The sequence below is a fragment of the Hirundo rustica genome, chromosome 8 (assembly GCF_015227805.2).
Source record: "Hirundo rustica isolate bHirRus1 chromosome 8, bHirRus1.pri.v3, whole genome shotgun sequence".
NCBI lineage: Eukaryota > Metazoa > Chordata > Aves > Passeriformes > Hirundinidae > Hirundo > Hirundo rustica.
The window spans coordinates 11033393-11054353 of NC_053457.1; the positions used below are offsets into that span (position 1 = coordinate 11033393).

The 20961-nt window shown below is 44.9% G+C and overlaps 3 protein-coding genes across 3 annotated transcripts; 1 reads left to right on the plus strand and 2 right to left on the minus strand.

Annotated features, from left to right (window-relative positions):
* Positions 1 to 2452: 2452 nt before the first annotated feature.
* Positions 2453 to 6903, plus strand: LOC120755872 (uncharacterized). The gene is made up of 6 exons (XM_040071459.2): positions 2453 to 3207; positions 3521 to 3600; positions 4022 to 4136; positions 4778 to 4884; positions 5123 to 5237; positions 6055 to 6903. Exons 1-6 carry the CDS (start codon positions 3144 to 3146, stop codon positions 6240 to 6242), a joined length of 669 nt encoding a protein of 222 aa, XP_039927393.1. The 5' UTR covers positions 2453 to 3143; the 3' UTR covers positions 6243 to 6903.
* Positions 6904 to 8168: 1265 nt separating this feature from the next.
* Positions 8169 to 12307, minus strand: LOC120755873 (small integral membrane protein 3-like). Its single transcript, XM_040071460.1, has 2 exons — positions 12185 to 12307; positions 8169 to 8789 (listed from the first exon to the last, which is right to left on the minus strand). Exons 1-2 carry the CDS (start codon positions 12242 to 12244, stop codon positions 8610 to 8612), a joined length of 240 nt encoding a protein of 79 aa, XP_039927394.1. The 5' UTR covers positions 12245 to 12307; the 3' UTR covers positions 8169 to 8609.
* A 4774-nt stretch (positions 12308 to 17081) lies between these two features.
* Positions 17082 to 19211, minus strand: LOC120755983 (pulmonary surfactant-associated protein A-like). The gene is made up of 3 exons (XM_040071628.1): positions 19030 to 19211; positions 18339 to 18416; positions 17082 to 17622 (listed from the first exon to the last, which is right to left on the minus strand). The coding sequence occupies exons 1-3, from the start codon at positions 19166 to 19168 to the stop codon at positions 17246 to 17248; spliced, it is 594 nt and encodes a 197-aa protein (XP_039927562.1). The 5' UTR covers positions 19169 to 19211; the 3' UTR covers positions 17082 to 17245.
* Between the last annotated feature and the right edge of the window lie 1750 nt (positions 19212 to 20961).

Sequence of the window (20961 nt, forward strand, 5' to 3'; positions counted from 1 at the left end):
GCTGAGAGAAATAACTTCCAAACTTCATCAAATGCACATAGCATGAGGTTACATTTGGACCAGCGTCCCTCCGGAGAGCCAGCCCTGGCTCGGGGTGGGTGCCCAGCTGTGGAGCGGGGCTGTGCCCGCCCTCGGCTGCCAGGGCTGGTGTGGTGGCTGCCAGGACGGTCCCGGTGGCTGCCAGGGCGGTCCCGGTGTCCCGTTGTTCCTGCAGGAGCCAGCGCCCGCCTCTCCTCCGCGCAGATCAGGGTCGCTGCTGCAGGTGTGTGGGACATGGCCAAGACTGAGGACGAGGACGTTGTACCATGTGCTGTACTGTCCTCCACAGTGCCAAACTACTCTTTGCAGACGCCTGCGAGTTGGGCACGGGTCTGTTTGAACTGGGAGGGTGTGAGACCACGCTTATCTCCTGTGATCAGTTTTGTTTGTGGGTAGGTAGCAACTTAATCCTCCAATGCAAGGGTTGCCTGGGTATGGCCCCCGAGAGGGAGTTAATGCTTCTAGCCAGCATTCTGATAAATCTGCACTGGAGAAGTGCTGCCACCCCGTGTTTATCTCCTAAATAAATGTCTTCATACGGTGCCTCCCAAATAGATGTGGTGGTGGAAAGTGCCTGTGATGAACATTAAAGGAAAAGCTGCCATTTATTCCTTTCGAGTATGTCATAAACACAGTTTCTATCTAGTCAAGCCAGAGGTCTCTCCACTTTTATTAATTATGCTAATGTGTTCTGTGTGAGTTGAGATAAACAGGTTTATGTGTAGCTTCTGATCTCCCAAGGACTTACCACATTAATCAGTGGGCCTTTTTGGGCACCCACCTGGGTACATCTTGGCAGGAGGATATCTTAAAGACCACCTGCATCTTAAGAATGAGTTGGCAAAGATTTCCCAGGGACTGTTTTCCTAGCTGCATATTGCTTATCTTCTGAGGAATATGGATGGATATGTGTGTGTCAGCCTCAGAAATGTAAGCTGTTTGGAGCCAGGTCCTGTTGGTCTGCCTAGAAACATAGACCTTGACCTTTGTTATTAAAGACTTGTTTTGCTAATGATCTTTTACCTGTCAGTAATGTATACAAAGGCATTTTGTTAATAATGAGGTCACCATCTGCACTGCAGAGAACTGTTACAGTCCTACACATACCTGTTTCTCAAGATATCCCTGAGATAGTACAAGAAGACATTTCTTTGTCAATGCCCTGAGTGCCTTCCTTTTGGCTTAACTTCTTCAGGAACCCCAGGTCATAATGTAGTGCACTACAACCAGCAGAAGCAAGTAAATGAAAAATTAATAAAAAGAAATTAATAAAAAATAAATTAAAATTTAATTAAGAATTGATTACAAAATAAACAAATGTGTTTCATAACATAACACGTAAGCAAAAAGTCTGTCTCAACAAAAAGAAACACCTGCAGACAAACGGAACAATTCTGCTCAGGTGGTGTCAATAACAACCATTAAAGGTTTGTTGGAGAGGAGGGAGGGGTGGGTGTGTGCCCAGCTGGCTGGCAGGCAGGTGAGGCTGGCCCGAGGCTTGGCAGAGTGGGGAGACTGATGTGTGACAGGCTCTCAGGTGAAAGGCTGTGACTCTGAACCCTGCATTACACACACGGGTCAGGCACACCCCTAGGACAATTGGATTGATCTGCTAGTGAATGTGTAGGGTGGAGAAGGTTGAACTTTTGTGGCAATTTTGCTACCTATTCAGCTCTTCCCATAAACAGATTTAAGCACATGAGGTTCATGGCTCTATCAAAAAAAAAAAAAAAAAAAAAAAAAAAAAAAAAAAAAAAAAAAAAAAAAAAAAAAAAAAAAAAAAATTAGCAAAACTCTGGATGCTACAGTATGCATACCATACCCCCTTGGTTCAAATCAGTCATCATTTGATGTTCTGAGCTTTCTTGTGGAGCATGACATCAAGTTAAGGCATTATTTTTTCTTCTTTATGGAAGTGTATTTGTGGGGGGGTGTGTGTGTGAGAGAGACAGGCAAACACAGACAGATGGCAAGGTGGTGAGAGAGCCAGAGCATGCAAGAATGTGCATATACTAAACATGTTTACAGCAAACCAGTTAATCTGAAAATTTCCTGGTGGAGCTGGCAACCGCAGAGCCAGTGTGCCTCAGTGCCCTTGCCCTCCCCCAGACTGCTCTGGCACTCTCTCCTTGGGCTTCCAGCAAGGGGGGCAATGTGTGCCTCCCCCTAATCCCTGCTCAGCAGTGCCGAGGAGAGGGGCAGGGTGAACAGCAGCGACACACGGGCACACACAGCTCCGTGCCTGAGGCACGGGGTGAACAGCAGCGACACACGGGCACACACAGCTCCGTGCCTGAGGGGCAGGGTGAACAGCAGCGACGCACGGGCACACAGCTCCGTGCCTGAGGGGCAGGATAAACACCCGCGACACACGGGCACACACAGCTCCGTGCCTGAGGGGCAGGGTGAACACCAGCGACACACGGGCACACACAGCTCCGTGCCTGAGGGGCAGGGTGAACAGCAGCGACACACGGGCACACACAGCTCCGTGCCTGAGGGGCAGGGTGAACACCCGCGACACACGGGCACACACAGCTCCGTGCCCGAGGGGCAGGGTGAACAGCAGCGACACACGGGCACACACAGCTCCGTGTCTGAGGGGCAGGGTGAACAGCAGCGACACACGGGCACACACAGCTCCGTGCCTGAGGCACGGGGTGAACACCAGCGACACACGGGCACACACAGCTCCGTGCCTCAGGGGCAGGGTGAACAGCAGCGACACACGGGCACACACAGCTCCGTGCCCGAGGGGCAGGGTGAACAGCAGCGACACACGGGCACACACAGCTCCGTGTCTGAGGGGCAGGGTGAACAGCAGCGACACACGGGCACACACAGCTCCGTGCCTGAGGGGCAGGGTGAACAGCAGCGACACACGGGCACACACAGCTCCGTGCCTGAGGGGCAGGGTGAACAGCAGCGACACACGGGCACACACAGCTCCGTGCCTGAGGGGCAGGGTGAACAGCAGCGACACACGGGCACACACAGCTCCGTGCCTGAGGGGCAGGGTGAACAGCAGCGACACACGGGCACACACAGCTCCGTGCCTGACTCCAGTGATTGCTCTCGGGCACCACAGCCCCCTGCAGAGAGAAATGTTCGGCTCCTGCCTCCCCTGGAAAACACTGTTTGTTCTAAGTTTAGCAGTGCTTCATGCAGGTAAGATATTCTTGAATATGGCTAACAATTATTTAAATAGGGCTGTCTCAGAGAAATGAAGCGCCTGCTTGGGAGTCCAGCCCTGAGTGGCTCTACAGGCGCTCACATTGCTGTTTCCAACAAATCAATGTTTGTACAGGTTATTCACATTTGAGCCCTGATCACCTCCGGTACACAGCTAGTACTAGGACTGTGGGATAGGATAGAGGCAGGATAGAAGAACAGTTCCTCTGAGCAAGTGGTATTTGGGGTTGGTTCATGTGTCAGGAAGGACTATGACCTTGCTAAGTACCTGCTTCTGCTTGTCTTTTAGATTCTGCCGAAACTGGAGCTTTTGCTGGTCTAAGTGAATGCAAAACTGCAACCATAAATGATGTGAAGGAGAGTCTGGAGGTAAGAGGTTGGCTGTCCCGGGGTCTGTTCTGCACCCACCTCCTGTGCAGGTGGGCTCCTGCCGTGTCTGCTGTGCTGGCCGGGCAAGCACAACTCGTGCCTTGCTTTGGCAATGTACAAAGTACACGCTGGGGAGGGGAGCCACACGCAAGAACAGAAAAACATTCATGTCATCTGACTTACCACAACTTTGGTCCTGCTTCTGCTGGTCCAAAAAGTGTCCTCGTAGATGTATTTTTCAGTTTTGCCCTGCTCCAGATGTATGAAGTAGCTTGAACATAAGCAGTATAGCAACATAAATAACAATAGCTACCTAGAAATACATGAGCTTCTTTATTGACCTGTGTTCACAGACAGATTAATTCTAAGGCTCCAAAGTCTTTCCTTTTCAGCTTAGGCTTTTTCTCCCCTAACTCCACAGAAATATTCAAAATGCTTGCCTGAAATGGTTGCCAAGGGTGAAAAAGCTTCAATCAATTCCCTGGTGTGGACACTGCAAGAAACACTTGATCTGCTGCGCCCTGCTCAAGAGCAATGTGAGGCCCCTCCTGAACCAACGCTCCCCTTTGCTGGGCTTTGGAGAAGCACAAAGGAAAGTTTTCCTACTACAGAAGGAACCAAGTGTCTGCATTTCTTTAGGGGAGGAGGGGCATTGTATAAAAGACATCTCGGCAACAGAGAGCACTGGGACTGAGGAGGCACTGCAGCACTAACAGGGGGTCTTGCTGTCCCTGCAGCCCAGGCACTGGTGCTGAGCAGCAGCACAGTCACAGGACCTGCTCTGCCCTCCAGCCAGAGCCCCTGTGCTGTCTTGGACCTGCATGCCAGCCAGATTTTCCCAAGGAATATTTGGACGTTTTTGGCCACAATAGCGCTGAATGTCGGTGCTGTGAATGCAAATGCCACAGTGAGCCGCCTCTAAAGTGTAACCAGGGTGACCCTGTTGTAAGTGACGAGAGAGGGGAAAATTGGTGGATGTGGCCAAAAAAAAAAAAAAAAAAAAAAAAAAAAAAAGGTTGAGGAGGGGAAGAAAAAATTTTAAATGAGCAAAAATGCTTGCTTTGACGATGGAGACAGGTCAATGAATTTACTTGGGAAGGGGAGGCTTTTATACTGACTTTCACTCTGATATATTTTTTCTTGCTCTCTTTCCTTTTTCTTTCCATCCACCCCGAAGTTTGCAAGCAGCTACCTCTGTGCCCACGGCCAGTGGCCCCAAAAAACGGGGGGCTGGTGTGTGTGACCATTGACGACACTCAGTACTGCAAACCCATGTGCAACAAGGTAACATTCCTGCCTTACTGCCGCTGCATTGCTGCATCTGTTCCTTCATTTACAACTGCTGATTCGCTAAAGCCTAATTTTGCTTTCTATACTATTTTTTTTTTTTTTTTTAAATATCCCTCAGGGCTGGGAGAGGTTGTAGTGTTTGTGTTTGGCTGACTGTTTCTTCCCCTTGCAGTTACCATGACGTGCCCTAAGTCGGTGTTTGTTTATTTTCTCCCCACCACTGCTTCCCAAGGGTTATGACTTTCAGTTCCTCAGAAGCAGCAGGCTGTATGAGGTGTGTGGCAATGGCACTGGATTTTCCTGGACCACGCAGCTTGTCGGGGGAAAGGCACTGGCTGTTTGCAACCGTGAGTGCTTCTCAGATGTGTCTGTTCATGGGGCCACGAGGCTCCCTCTCTGTTGTTCAAAAAAATAGGAGGAAAGAGAAGTTTCTCTTTTTGTAACAACCTTGTCATGTGTGACATTGTGAGAGCCAGTGCTGAGCTGGCAAACTGATGAGTAAGAAAACATGTTACCTTTAATACTCTCATGAGGGCATTGCTGTTTCATCTTGGGGTACCAAATATGATATTTTTGCCAATGTTTCAATCTGTTTTTTTAAAAAAAACCCAGAAAATTGGTATCACCCTAACACAAACCCCACGTTGCACAAGGGTTGTGTGACTCACTGGACAGACCGCAATAGTCCATAAAACTGTTTACCTTTCAACAATACTTGAAGAATCTTAGCAAAATTGGCCAACACCTGTATGCACACAAAATAAAGTCCAGCCAGCAGTGCTCCCATCTTCATGGCAGCCCAAGGACTGCAAGACTGCTCCCACTGTATCCACTGAGCAATCTGTGACCCAAAGCAGGCTGCATGACTCTGCTGTTATTGCCTTAATTTAAAAATAAATGTGCATGCAGATACACAAAAGGGCCCCCTTACCTGTCCTGTGCTTAATGGAAAACGTTTTACTGTTGACAGTGCCTAGTTGCTAGTTGTTTCCAAGGCTTACTAAAAGCAGGAAATCATCTAGGCACTTTTATTCCAAGCTGGAAACTCTGGTCTAGAAAATGAGAATGCCGGCACAGGTTTAAAAATTGGGGAAAGATCAGGAAAAATCCAAGCGAAGTAATTCAGCTACTTATTTATTTATTGTCACCTTTGATCTCTTCCAGCCTCTGAGATGGCCATCAGTGGAGCTAAATCTGCCTATTTCCCCAGCAACAGCACCTGTGTGCGCACACTTGCCTTCCCTGAGGCTCAGACAGAGCAGCTGAACATCTTCCTCGAAGAGCTTGCAGAGCAAGGCATCGACGGCTCCCGCCGGGCCCAGGGGGCTGATTGTATCATCTGTGGTTACTAGCACCGAGCAGCCTTGGACGGCACTTGGACAGCAGAAGAGAGCAGTGAAATCATGGCTAGTGCCTGTAAACACACAGCTTTTGTTTAGTTAAAGGACTGGAGATCACAGCCGTGACCTCAGCTTTGGGGTACAGATATAGAGGCTAAATCTAATCCCACGGCTCATGGCAAGAAGAGTTTCAAAAGAAAGAAGACCACTTTTATGGCTTAAATCTGTCTAGCTGTAATTAAATAAGGGCTGCAGTTTTTCAATGGATGCCTTCCTATTGGCTTAATTTCTTCAGGATCTCTGAGGATAGTGATAGTAACACTGATTGTTATCAGAAATTGTCCTGTGACAGGGGTCATCTTTACTGAGAAAGGGCACTACTTCTACTCACTTTTACAGTTGCCAGATAATCGCTATTATTGCTCTGGTGACCATTAAAGCTGGGTAAGTGATGACATTTCCTGGCTGTAGAGGTCTATAATACTTTATCCACTTGCTTGCTTGACTGGGCCTTAGAACAGCAGCAGAAAACCTGTCCATGGTCCACCTGGCACTAAGTGAAAGTGAAGATCAAAGGCAACTTAGCACTGGTGATCCAGCTTATTTGTGGAGCTGCAGCTACCAAACAATGTGCATGTGAATTATTACGAAATATAAACAAGAAATTTAGCAATGCTTGGTTTTCAGTGGAATCTGTGCTTGGGGTAATATTTTAATTTTCTTTTGTTGAGCAAACAGTGAAGTTGTAGATCTGAAGACAGACAGCTCATCTGCTTGTGTTTCCTTTCCCTTTCTTACCTTTTCCCTATTTCTGTCAATCTCTCAGACACAGCATAGTTTTGTGGTACATTATGTAAAATTGACCTTTACCTCATTAATCAGATAAATGACTCTAATATATGTATTTACATACTTACATTTCAGGCTAAGAATCAAGTAATTACAAGCAAAAAACCCCATAAATGACCCCAGTTGCTTTAGGGCCCAGAAGCAGACAGTCATATGACAATGAGTGGAGCAGACAATTACAACAGAAAAGCCATTGTGTTGGAGACAAAAGTGCTGTAGTCTTAAAGAAAAACAATGAGTTTTGACTCACTGTGGGGTTTTTGGTTTTGTTTTTTTTTTAATTACTTATTTATGGCAAACAGATGATCTCTTTCAAATGGAATTGTAATATTTTTTAAGTCTTTCCCGCCAAATCATTATCAATTGATGGTCAGATAAAATATCTGGAGTACTTTGCAGTATAATTTTTCTACTGGTGCTAAATCACATTTTTTTCCTCTCAATTTTGTTAATCTATTCTAGTGACCTTCTAAATCAGCCAACAACAAAAAAAGTTACTCATATTTTATTTCATGAGGAAATCAAGCCTGTAAACTAACAGAAACTGTTTCATTTGTGGGTCAGAAATCCTCACAGTGAGTGTCACACAGTGTGGAAGAATTAGGCTGGAAAGCTTTAATTGTCATCTGTCATGAACCTGATATTAAGCTGGAGATTGGGTTGTTTTTCAAAAACTTGCAGAGAAAAGGTTTTGTTCTATTCCCACCACCTGAGTTCTTATTTATACATGAGGCAGGGAGTTGACTCAATAAGCCCTATGACACAGTTAAAAACTAAAGTAAATTTAATTGTGTTCTTTCCCAGAGTACATTTGAATCATTTAATTCATGTAAATGGTTGCTTTAACTTCTTGTTGGTGTCTGGCCTGGCCTGTCTGAGCATTGGACCATTCCTCGTGCTCCTGCTCTAGCCCCAGGATGGAGTAGGCTTTGTTGTGGCACTAGGGGGTTGAGGAGGGAGGAAAATCCATTAAAAAAGGAAAGAATTTAAGAACATTTTAAACAATTAAGTTTTCAGAACAACAACAACAGAAGCAGGGGAGGCTTATTTATTGTATCGCTCTCTGAAATTTTATTTTTTATTTTTAGGTTTTGCAATATAACCAGATTGAACTACTGTCTCCCCAGAGTATCCTGCATGCTTTTGATAAGTCCTGCATAACTGTCAGTCAGCTAAAGGCTTCGGTAATATTTACAGCATAACTGTAGAGAGGGAAGCTTTCCTGGTATTAATTAAGGGAATACAATGCTGCATTATCCTTGCTTCTCTTTCAGTCCATTATAACACAAGAGAAGAACTCAGTCTAGGAACTGAGCCAACAACAGTAATTACAGCCCAGCCAAAAAATGGAAGGGAAAGTGCCGAGGACTGCCATTCATGATGATAAAATCACACACATTCTCTTTTCATAGGAACTTAGTAGCAACAGAGTGGTAGCCCCACTGCCTTTGGGTGGATCACAGGTCGTGAGAGTGATCCTGGGCGATGTTATCCCTGTGAGCCATCCTCCCGGGGTGCGGCAGGGCTGGCTCACACCGAGCCGTGCAGCGAGATCTGCGGCATGCGCTTCATCCTCCAGATCACCACCGCAGCCGGCGGCAGCAGCATCAGGAAACTCATTACCAGCACTGCAGCAAAAATCACCAGCAGGATTTCCCATGGGGCCAGGACCGTTTCCACCACGATTTCCTCCATGTCAAGAGTCTGAAGCTGTAAAGCAAAAAATAGGCTGCATTATTTACTTGCAAATAGAAATCGTGTCCAAATAGTTGTTTGTTTCATAGGGGGGTCAGCCTCTTTGGCCTATTCCTTTCTCAGCCTGAAGAATAAACCCATTTCCTGGGCTGCAGACCCCAGAAAAGCCCCAGTTCTATCTCACTGTGCCCTCAGGAGCCTCCACAAAGCATCAGCCTGCCTTTGCCCCTTGGCTCAGGTGCAGTTGCTGATGCCAGTGTAAGACATTCTGTCCACCCTGGAGCATCATTCCTAACCCTTGGATAAGCCTTTCTCTTTAAAGTTTTGATTTTTAAGGCATCATTACACAAAATGATTACTACACTGACATGAATCAAAGCTAAGGCTGAATACAAAAGATTATGATGGAAAGGAGAATTGGAAATTGAACTACCATCAGAGTGTATATTTTATCTTTTTCCATGTAGAATGCTCTAGAAAGAGCAGGGTGCTTAGGAATGAGTTAAATCGTGTTGATTTTGTTAACTGTTAATAGCTATGTCCTAGGGAATGCAGTGGTCAATGCACTTCCTGCCACAGGACCCACACACCTGAAAGCTGTAAAGTGGGTGAATAAAAGGAGGTGCCAGGGGCTGAAGAGGTTTTTTTCTCCAAAACCTCTACCAGTACTGGTAGTGAGGAGGTTTCCTGAGGGGTGCAGTGCTGCCTACACTGTGGGAACTGGGGCTACAACTCACCGGAGGAGGTCTCAGGTTTGTCTGAACACGTGCTTTACTGGGGTTTTGTTACTAAATCCTCACCCTTAAAGATGAAGATGGAAATAGGGTTGATGGAGAAGAGTAGAAAATTTGAATAATTTCCAGCAATGTGTTAAAATTGCCATTAGCTCAACTTATTTTTTTGCTGTGGTTTGTGAGGAGAGTTGCTGTATGTCTGGTAACAAATCTTGGAGGATTCAGGCCAGGCTATCAATTAGCAGACTCCCAATGGAGTTCTCCTTGGCTGCTGTGTCATGTTCTAGTTAGATTAATCTCAAATCTTACAAGCACAGGAAAAGTACAGAGGCTGCAGCTGGAGCTCCCCTAGCTCAGGGCCTGGAGCACTCTCTCAGCTGCTCTCTTCTTACCAGTGAAGCCACATACCTGTGGCAGGAGAGTGACTGGAGCTGGAATGCTGCCCACCAGGTTTATTCCCTGAAGTGGGCTGTGCTCTGTGTCTGTTTTCAGCCAAACTGCAAAAGCTGCTTCATTTTGTGTGTGTTTGTGGGCTCTGACCTGTGGTTCTGCTGTGGGCTGTGCTGCAGAGCCCATCGGGCTGGGTGATATCCTGACCTTTCCTGTGGCAGCCTTTGGTATTGTTCCTCTCTTCCCACTGACTGGTGGGTGAAGATAGGTGTGAGGCTGTTTTTAAGCTGGAGAGGGATTTTTTTTGCTCAGGGAGCTTCCTTGTGCTGCCTCACTGCTGCCTATAGCTGCTACACAGGGAATGTCACAGGCTGTTGAGTGTTAATAGGGCTGTCTTAAGGAATACAGTGCCTTCCACAGGAAAGCACTTGTGACTTCCACACACCTGAAAGTCATAAGGACTGCAAGTCCTGTGCCAGAACCCACACACCTGAAAGCTATATTAGCCTCCTGTCTGCTGATTGGGATGTCTTTGTCAGCTAACTCCTTTAAACGTCTCAGTTTCTGACTAGCTTTGTGGTCCATTTTTCCTGCCTTTTTCTCTGCTATAATATATCAGACAAAACCACATGTGAACCATATTTTATTTCCCATATCTTCTGCAAACAGGGCTTATAGCTGTTTAGGTGGGGAGGGGTTTTATTACCTACACCTGAGAGCTGCTCAGTCAGATAAGAAGATGGGCTCCCAGTTGCTTTAGCACGACTGGAGCTGTGACCACTCTTCTCCCAGGCACGCACTTATTTTAAAGGAAGAACAAACTGGAAAGGGCTAACCAACAACAGCAACAATGAACTTGTTCTGCTTCATTTTCCACTCAGTCAATGATATAAATATTTGCCCTTCAAGTGGGGAAAACAAGTGCTACTGAGTACTTGTTCTCTAACTTAACTGCCAGCTTCCTGTTAACACTCCAAGATAATTACCCATGACTGGTTTTCTGAAGAGGTCAGTGCTGCTGCAGCGTCCTTAGCGTGCCTTGTAACCCTGTGCAACTGCAGGAAGGTGAATTCATTCCTCTGCCACTTCCCTGACTGTGTGTTACAAACAGAGACAGCAAATGGTAGCAACAGGAAAAATTCTTAGACCTGGATGTCTGGCACAGTGATGGATGTGAAAAGAGGGTGATGATGGAGAGATAACTACACTGCAAATTAGAATCATCTCTTAAAACTCCAGTAAGAACCAGAAATCAAATTAATGAGTTTGGTACCTCAGAGAAAAGGCTGCATTTCAACTATATAGAACCTTGGAAAGGTCTAATAATGCTGCTTTGGTCTCTAGAGGGCCAAACCTTTCAAACCAAAAGTTCATGAAAACACTCAGAGTCATTAAAACATTAACAGAAATTTCACTGAATTTGATTGTTATAAATATCTCCCTCTACACGTAACTAGTAAATAAAGTATTAATTAAAATACTTCAGTATTCATTTTTTAGAGGATTTCAACCTTTATAAGGCATGAAGCAGTTTGGTCTGATTATTTTTAAGTCAAATCTGTATGTATTTATCTTTCAGTGAGTAAAGTTACTGTAGGATACAAATCTAGCTTAAAATACCATAATGTGAAATCTGTCCATTTAACAGACAAAACTAGCATAGCAGACTGTGTGATTAAGCCAATCAAGCCCTCAGTTTCACCTCACTTCCAAAAGTAATTGTAATCAGGTGACTACAATGACAATTAAAAATGCAAGAAGAGTTACTCAGTTGTTATTTAAATCACATTTTTCTGGACATATAAATTCAAGTTTTTTGTGTTTTGTCTAAAAAGATGGGTTTGTGCTCTCATAGATAACACATTGTGGCATGTTTGTTAGGTTTCTGATTCTTGAATGTGTAGTAGTGAGGAGATACTACGTCTGAGTCACAGACGTCACCTGTTCTGAAATATTTAGATTTTAAACACTTTTGAATAAGCTTATACAAGCTGCAGGTCTTCAAAAGGAGAAAAAAGGATTGCCCCATGCAGTCCGCTTATAGACGTAATTCTAACAACTTAGCAAACTCTTTTGCACTCAAAACTAATTATGTGAACAGGAACTCCGTTTTTTCCAATCTTCCCTGCTGACAACCCATTACCCAAATTAGAAACAATTTAGTCACCCCCCTTATTTTTACAGAAAGGCATCAAAGCAGTTGAATTTTTTTGTTGTTGAGTATTTTCATCTTTCTCGCCCTGACCACCTGCAGGTAGCGCTGGGATGTGCTGTGCCCACCCTTACCTGTCCTCGGCGTGCTGCAGGTGCCGGGCAGGGCTGCGCTGGCTTGGGCAGGGTGCCCATGCCCGGCAGCCGCGGTGCCGGAGCCGTGACAGCGGGCAGGGCAGGATGGGCAGGGCAGGGCGGGCTCCCCTCGGCTGTGCAGCCTCAGGTGAGTTCGGCACGGTGCTCCGGCGCTGTCTGGGCAGTGCGGTCTCCCCTCGGCGCTGTTAAATTGGCCCCAGCCCTCCGGGAGGCGAGGGAGCGCTCCGCCCGCGCCGCGGCCTGCCCGGGAGCGGCCCAGCCACCGCCGGCCCCTCACGGCCGCGCAGCCTGCCTCAGGACACTGACACGGGGGAACCAGGGCCCGCTCTTCACCAGGAGACCGCCTGGGCTTTCCTTGTAAACCGTCCTGTTTACTCACAAGCGAGTAATCGGACTAAGTAACTCCTTCTGCCTGATTATGAACAGCGTGTGCAGCCTTCAGAGACACGAAGGCTGATGCCCGTAAGTTTACTGCAGATCCGAGGCGTGCGTACACCCAGCTCTCTTCCACCTGTGCATATTCAACAACCCACTTGGTACTTAACAGCTTAGCTTTGTTTAAATATCTGAAAAATCACAGCTACTCTCAGGTTGCTGCAGTAACTGTTCTATAAAGCACACGTAAAAACCTCTTCAGAGGCTTTGCTAGGCCAGCTCTGGCTCCTCTCTGTGATGCTGTGGAGGTGGCACTACGCAGCCCCTGGGAAGTGGTCCTCCTGCTGGGACACGCTGCTTCATCCCCCTCCTGACAAGGGATGTGAAGGCCAAAGTGCAGCCTGCCCTAAGAATTGAACAGTGAAGCCTCTGGGACTGTCTGTGCTGGAATGGGTACATCCAAAGGGCTGTGCAGAGCTTCAGATTGCAGATTCACCCTTTACACCTCAAAGCCACACAATGGTCAATAGGTTTTTCAGCTTCTTACAAAGGAGAAAAAAATATTAACTAGGGCATTTTCGCAGAAAATAACATGTTAAGAATACTTTTTCACGTGATGGATATTTTTATAGAATTCAAAACAATTTTCTGAACAATTCTTGGCAGGGGGGGTGGGTGGGTGGAATAATTGTTTCCCACTATACAAGGCAGCAACACTTTTCCCTGCAGAACTTGACTAGTGACTTCCACTTCTCTCAATATTTGACACAGTATTTCATATTGCTAAAATTAAATTCCTCACTGAGTTGCTTTCCAAGTTACCTGTTCATGCTATTCTTTTACTAACGCTTCAGATTAATACAATTTTAACTTTACTTAATCCTCATGGTGGTACTATCAGTCCTGCAGCTGAGAGCAGGAAAAGTACCTGCCATTGACTGAAAATTGAATATCACAGAGTTTGCCTTGTCAGCATGCTGTGTGGTCCAGAATATCCACAAGCGCTAGTAAATACACGTCAAATTATGGCAGTTTTTAAAAAGCACAACTAGTATTTAAAATTAGGAGAAGATGGATCAAGCTTTTAAAAAGAGTTCACAAATGTTTCAGAAAACAGCTTTTGAAGTAAATGCTTGCTAGCCTTGGGAAATCCTGTCTATCTACAAATCAGAGGGTGCTGTACCACCCTCACATTCAGATTTAAGAAATAAATTCAGTGCCCAAACGCTGAACCAATCTGCCTTTCAGGCCACGGCAGCTGTTTCCAGACCTGCCTGCTGTCAGAAGGGTTGTTGAAGATGGCAGCTTCAGGCAGGGTGACAAAAATTCGCTTTGAGGTTTTGTGTCCTCATCTTAGTACCATGATCAGCTACGGTCTCAACAGGGCACTGGCAGCTGTGGAGTAACAAACAAAGTCCTTTACTCTCTTCCCTGGGAGCCCACAGGGGAAAAGGCCAAAGATGGGGCAGTGGTGGACCATTTCTGCTGTGGCACATGTTCATTAGACTAACACTGAAGGCAGTTGCTTTCTTTCACACAACCTGCAAATAGCTTTAATTTTGATAGATAATGCTGTGAACCCCTGGGGATTGGCAAGATAAAATAAAAAACCTACCATGGCTTTAAGTGTTCGGTGCTGGTGGGCTGTGTGTCCAACTTCATTCTCAGGCTGATGTTAATCACTGTAAATTTCCTTAACTTTATTGGAATATGAGTGGAAAAGTACTGTATGAGATGATGCTTGTGATCCTGTTTCCTTGTGCTCGTGGCAGAGTTAATTTCACAACAGGAGTCACGCAAGGCTGAAAACTGGGCAGGTGAACTGATGGGTGCAGGCAGATACTGGTGAGCTGTAAAATGTTTGTAAGAATAGAGTTTGCAAGTGAAACAGTGCCATATGGACTCCTGAGTCCTCACTGCTCCTCTAGTACCTATTTCAATGGGTTAACAGGGCAGTCTATCTAGACCTTACATGAAATGGGATTCAGTGGTTTATATTTTGGCTGGGCTGTTCAGAAATAAGGCATTCATTATCAGTTTGTAGATCTCCTTACATGCCAAACAGATGCATGGATAAACAGGACTTTGCTGACAAAAGTTTTATATTTGCATATGTTGAGGTAATTTTATAGCTCTTGGAAACAGGGTCCTGTTTAGTATGCATTGTGATGGAGGATTTGAATACTGCTGGAGTGATTAATTGAGTCTACCAGTGGAGATGGACCACCTGCAGGCACCAGGCTGTTCAAGCAGAAAGGTGTCCGTGTCTTGGTTTGACACTAACCTCCTTGCATTAATTTTCCTAACGCCTAAAGGACAAGCAGCCTGGTTTGCAAAGAATAACAGCGAGAAGGATTCACAGGCCCTGACATCAGGCAGAGGGCTGAAAGAAGGTCAGGAAGACCCATTCCTTGTAACAGAGCAGGTGAAGAGACCATGTGTCCAAAATAATCCTGTAATTGAATTTAAGCCAGTGCAGGACTGTAGTGTGTGGCAAGTTGCTACTCTGAAATGACAAGTGATTTTCACAGCTACAGGGTTCCAAGCAATCTCTTTGCTGGCCCCCAGGTTCACAGGAGCTGTGAGCACACCTTCCCTTCCCCGTTACCTCCCATACTTGGGCTGCTCTGTCTCCCTGTCACACAGAGGCTGAGGGGACAGATGATCTGGCTCTAGAGCTGGACGTGTCCTCGCTCAGGTTTCTGTGACCCAGCTGGGACTAACATGGGGTGAATGAGTGTCTTGGGTTATGTAACCTAAAATTGTGTATTCTATTTCATCTGTTGAAAGCTGGTTTTTTGGGAGATGTTTTATCCTTCTAACTCCAGGGGGTAGGGGGAAGATGCCTTCTGATAATGGCCCAGCCATTCAAACCAGGTGGGGCAGTGTTTCTTATCTCTTTCACTACCCCTCCAGGAGGACATCTTCTGATAATGGGCCATCAGGGCCCACCAATGACATGACACATTCCATCATCCCATTGTGAGATGCTCCACACATCTCACATGTGGGGGAGGAGCCAGCTATTCCCAGCTAGATAAAAACTGGGACTGGAGGACAAAAGGTTTCTGTTTTTTCCACTGGATTCCCGAAGGAAGACCGGACCCATCTCATCACCACTGGACTTTCTACAGGACCATCTCTACTCCACAGAACCACATCTGTTACTCCAGGAGGATTTATTTGGACTGCTTCCAACACCCTGACCAACAGGGTGCCAGGTCGTATCCCTGACTCTGTCAGGGTTTTTCCAGGATTTTTGCTTGCTTCCTTGCTTGTTTTTTGTATTACTACATTTTCTCTTTGTACTACTACATTTTCTCTTTTTTTTAAATATTCCTAGTAAAGAACTAGTTACTCCTGTTCCCACGTCTTTGCCTGAAAGTTCCTAATTGCAAAATTATAATAATTTGAAGGGAAGGGGGTTTACATTCTGTGTTCCAAGGGAGGCCCTAGCTTTCCTTGGCAGACGGCTGTCTTTCAAAACCAAGACAATGAGTGTGACTGACAGTCAGGCATTTGGCTTTATGGAGGCATCCCCAGATGCTCAGCCAGCCTTTGCACCATGTCATGGGGCTGATGCAGAGCCTTCATTGCCTAAGCTGTGCTGAAGTCAACTGCCCTGGAGAAAGGAAAAACCCAAATCGGACACCTCTGAGTGTGCAGCTGTGCTGCACATATGTGAATCTAAACCTGGGGAATTCTCACCTGCAGTAGGTGAACAGACTCAAGCAAGAGAGCTGGGAAAGATTTCTCTTAATCCTTTAGCTTAAGCTGGATAGTGGAGGCTGAGCAGCTTCTGCAATGAGCGCTGACTCACTTGGCACCCACCCAACTCGGCCCTGTGGGAATCCCAAGGTGGGTTTGACAGACACCTTTGTGGTGCCCAAAATTTGTTGTATCTGAATCTCATGACAATATAGCCTAAAAAAAATTGTCCTTGTTGTGGCTCTGCTGATTTTCCCTAAACCACATAAGCCCAGTAATTCTGTGTATTTTCTTCCACACACATCCCATGTGACAGGGGACCTTGGTCTTCTTGTGTTCCTACATCTTTGAGTCAGGAAAAGGATTAGGAATTGCTGAACAGTGGCTTCTAGTCACCACTTCTGAAGTGCATGAAGGCTAAAATCCTGCTTACTCTGAAGTTTTCCAATGGGAAATGTAAGGGGGATGGCTCTGTGCCACCCCAGCAGCACTGCTCGTGTCTTCTTCCAGGGCACCTGTTGGGGGTGAGGATGTCCAAAGCAACAGCAGTGTCTGCATGGGGAGTTTTGGTGCGGGAAATGTACAGAGAGGGATCAAAATACACACAACATAGAAGTTCATGGGTAAAGGAGTACTGGAAGAATCTTGTGGCTGCAGGTCACTTTAGATATGTGGCCAAGAACTCTTAATTTTTGGTTTTGTAATAAATCAGCAGGCTAACAGCAGTAGGAAGCCATAGGCATTAAGACACTCAGTGGGCAGCAATTAACAAAACAGACAAAATGATCACTGGTTTAATTATACAGTTTCCTCTTTATGGCTGGCATTTGTTTAACAGATAGATCAGACTGGAAAGAGTGAATTTTATTTTTTCATGCTACGTTATCTAAATTCACTAGCTACAAATGAAGACGCAAGTGATAGGGAAGCGTATTCCAGAGAGCAGCAAGGGAAGCACTAGAACTGGCAGACAATAAGGTGATTCTTGTTACACTTTTTGTCGTTCCAAGTGCCATCAGTGTACATCTCCACACATTCCTCCTCCCCTCGGCCAGAAGGTTCATTTGAATACCAGTTAGTATAGCTCAGCTGACCACCATTCAGGGGCTGGAATTTGCCTGGAATAAGAGATTGTTTTATCCCCAGGTAGGCGTAGGTGTTAAAATATTTCACGAAGTACAGAATGGCATCATTCTCGCCAGGGTTCCTTGGAGTGGCAATAGAGCCTCCAGCCTCTTTACATTTTTCCACTGTAGCATCAAAATCAGCTCTTTTCCCATTGGTAGCAAATATTTTTCCTCCAGACTCTGTTATTATCTTGTTCAAGCGAAGGACTGCAAGAGGAGGGAAAAGCTGTTAAACACTTGTGCATTGTTTTGTGTTCACTTTGCTGCCAATTCTAACTCCTGCTATTTTGCTCCATAACTTTAGATTAAATCCAGGAAAAGGTGAAGGAAAAGAGAACTTGAAATCAAAGATTTCAAAGAAATTTGAAAATGAGGATGAGAGAAAAAGGAAGAAATACATATATACAGAGATGATGAAACAGGAGAATCATGTAAGAAGCTGGAGAAGGAGGAAAGGGAATGAGGAATTTGGTATTTTAAAAAAGTATATGATTTTCTTTGGGACTCTCTGGAAGACTCTGAGGTATTTTGCAGTATACCGATGTTCCTGAGTGAGTGGGATCTTGGATTTGGTCTCATCTTGATTGTCTTAGAATGATTTTAGTGTTCTGTTTGTCTGTTGGGAGCACATGGTGTGCACGGAGCAGCTCTGCATAGGCAGGGATTTTAATCTGGCACATTCCTGCCTTGCTCGCACTCATACTTCAGAGCTGTTACCCAGGTCTCTCCAGCTAGTTAAGAAATTCTAATTCCCACCTCCCCCATTTGAAAGTTTTCATTCAATGATATGCCAGTGAAGAAGATATAAAAGAAATGCAATGAAACTGCAGAAAATTCTGCCGTTTTCCTAAGAAGAAGCTTTAGCCCACCTGGTCTACCCCCACTAACCCAGTAGCAGCAGAAAGTAAAGGCAGATAAAATACCTCCTTCCAGTCTGGAAATCCGATATTCCAATTGACGGACAGTGTCCCCATTTTCATTACCAGCCACTGGTGTGAGATCTGTGAATAAAACTAGCTATTACATACTTTGCATTACAGTTTAAGTCTTGGCTTTCAAATAAAGCAAAGCTCATCATATGGAACTAAGATGAACTTTAAAAATGTTTGTTTGACAAGTTTTCATTTACTGCTGTGTTTTAAACAGGCAATACACGTTAATCCTTGAAAGGATAGGGGATAAGTTCCTGGAGGTGACCTGCAGAGCAGGGGTGTTTACGGAAAACTGGAAGTGGCAAACTGAGATAGTTTTCTCTCTAAGTGTTTGATCCAGTCCAGGCTAAACACTGACACTAGTGTCAGGTTTAGTCAATTTTTAACTGTGTCTAGGGACTGAATCCTCCACAGAATCCTTCAGGCTTTTCAAGCACTTGCTTACAGCTCCAATCCAGGACTCAGCAACAAGTTTCTTGTGCTATGGAAAAGTCTAAACTTTTATCTGTATTCACAGAGAAAATATCAGTGAACTGCTGCATCATTAAACTGAGGTTTAAGCACCTTACTTCATATAAGGAATTAGTAAAGTCCTGATTACTTTATTTCAAGTAGATCACACATCAGATTATGGTAGGTAGCATGGAACCCAACAGATAAAAATGAAGATAACTTCATGTACCTGGTATTTGTCGTTCATTGCTCTTAGCTCCAAAAAAAGGGAACTTTGGAAGAAATCCTGCAAGTTTACCTTGAGCACAGAATGAGAGTAGGAAAAAAGCTACTGCTAAGATTTTGTGCAGCTGTGGAGACAGCATCATATAAAGCTGAAGGTAAACCAAACTGGTTTACTCTCCAGTGCAGAGTCCTGCATTTAAAAAAAGAGAGAAGGTTTTAGAACTTTTCTGGGTGTGAAGTCTTATATATATTATTCTTTGCCTGTAGTGACATGAATGTCATTCATGTAGTTGCAAAGATATCTTATTTCAGACAATTAAAATATTTTCCAAAAGATAGTCTGCTAAGTCTACAGAGCAAAAACCCAAAGCATCCCTTCAAAGCTCTTTTCTGTACATGAGATACCATTATAAGTCATTTTTTCCCCATGCAAAAAGTTACAGTTTCATTTTACAGGACAGCAACAGACACACGGCTGCTTTAGCAAGAGAATGTTTAAGACAAAGTGGGACATACTGTCTTTATCAACTAGTTTAACAGCAACACAACTGCTAATACTTCTACTGCAGCATCCATTTTTTAACATCTCTTCACCTCAGGTGACACAGTCTATAAAAAGAGGTGAAGTTGTTAATAAAAACGTTGATACACACACCAAAACTGGAAAGTTTTGTGATACAGTTTAATAGATTCAACATAGTTTAAGCAGCAACCTATCTGAAGATGTTCAACTTACCTAGCAGCTCCAGCGTAAATTAAGAAAGACTCATTAAATGGTCCAATTTATAGGGCATGTAACTTGAGATTCATCATCTTACCCACAGAAAGCACAAATAATACGTCATATGATATGAATTTGCATATAAATGGAAATCTAGTGAACTTTAACTTGAATGATAGGGGGATTGTTTTCTTCAAGAGGTAAACATACTTAAAACATGTGAAGACTATTTGAAGGGACTTTTTAAACTTGTAGAGACACTTTCACATGTTTTAAAATGCCCACCCTGGAACAGAACAAATTTCCCAATTCATATTTGAAATAGCTAATGTTTCCACAGAGTGGCTGTGCAAATACCACAGAAGATAAGCCATAACAAGTTCACCTGAAATATGCACCAGGAACACCACCATCATTTTTGTTACAGACTGAGGACTTACCGGTGATAATGACAGAAATAACTAAACAGAATCTCACAACTGTAGCAGCAAAGTCAAATGACAGTGGTGCATCTGCAGCACACATAGAAGAGACAGCTAGAAAGACACATGCTGAAATAACTTACAGAATACTCCAGGGGAACTTTATATGTCAAAACTAGCAGCTTACTCCAGAGGAGCAATGACCTCTCAGTGAAAGAAAAAGCTGCTTTATGCCAGTCCTGTAAGTACAGAGGCCCAAGATGAATATCAGTGAAATGGAGATGGCCTTGCCAGGCATTTTACAGCTGTTCTCATTTGAGAGTTAGCTCTGGACAGTGAAGACCTGGAGAAAAGCTGTTTGAGTCCAACTGGTGAGGTCCAGTTCAGCCAAGTCAGATGTGGCCGCGTGGTGCTTGGGGTGTCAGGCCAGCATCCTGAAGCTGCAGCAAGGCCACCAGCCAAGACAGCTGAGGAATGAAGGGCTCGTCTGAGACTGGATGGGGAATGTCAGCAGCATCCCTATTAGCCTAATATGCTACTGGGTCTAAGCAAGGCTAGATCACCTCCACAAGCACTGTACACCTGTGCCCTGCACTTCCATACTCACCTCAACCCGTGATGTGTGCCTCCACACCTCTGTCCTTGGTGGTGTGCCCACAGATGCTGGATTAAATCCTGCTGCACTGTTTGTTGAGTGCCCCTGAGTGTGCCAGTCCTGTGAAAAATAAATAGGCAGTACCCAGTTGTATGCACCTTGACAGAAGAGGACTGTTTTAAATTTGCATGAGTAACC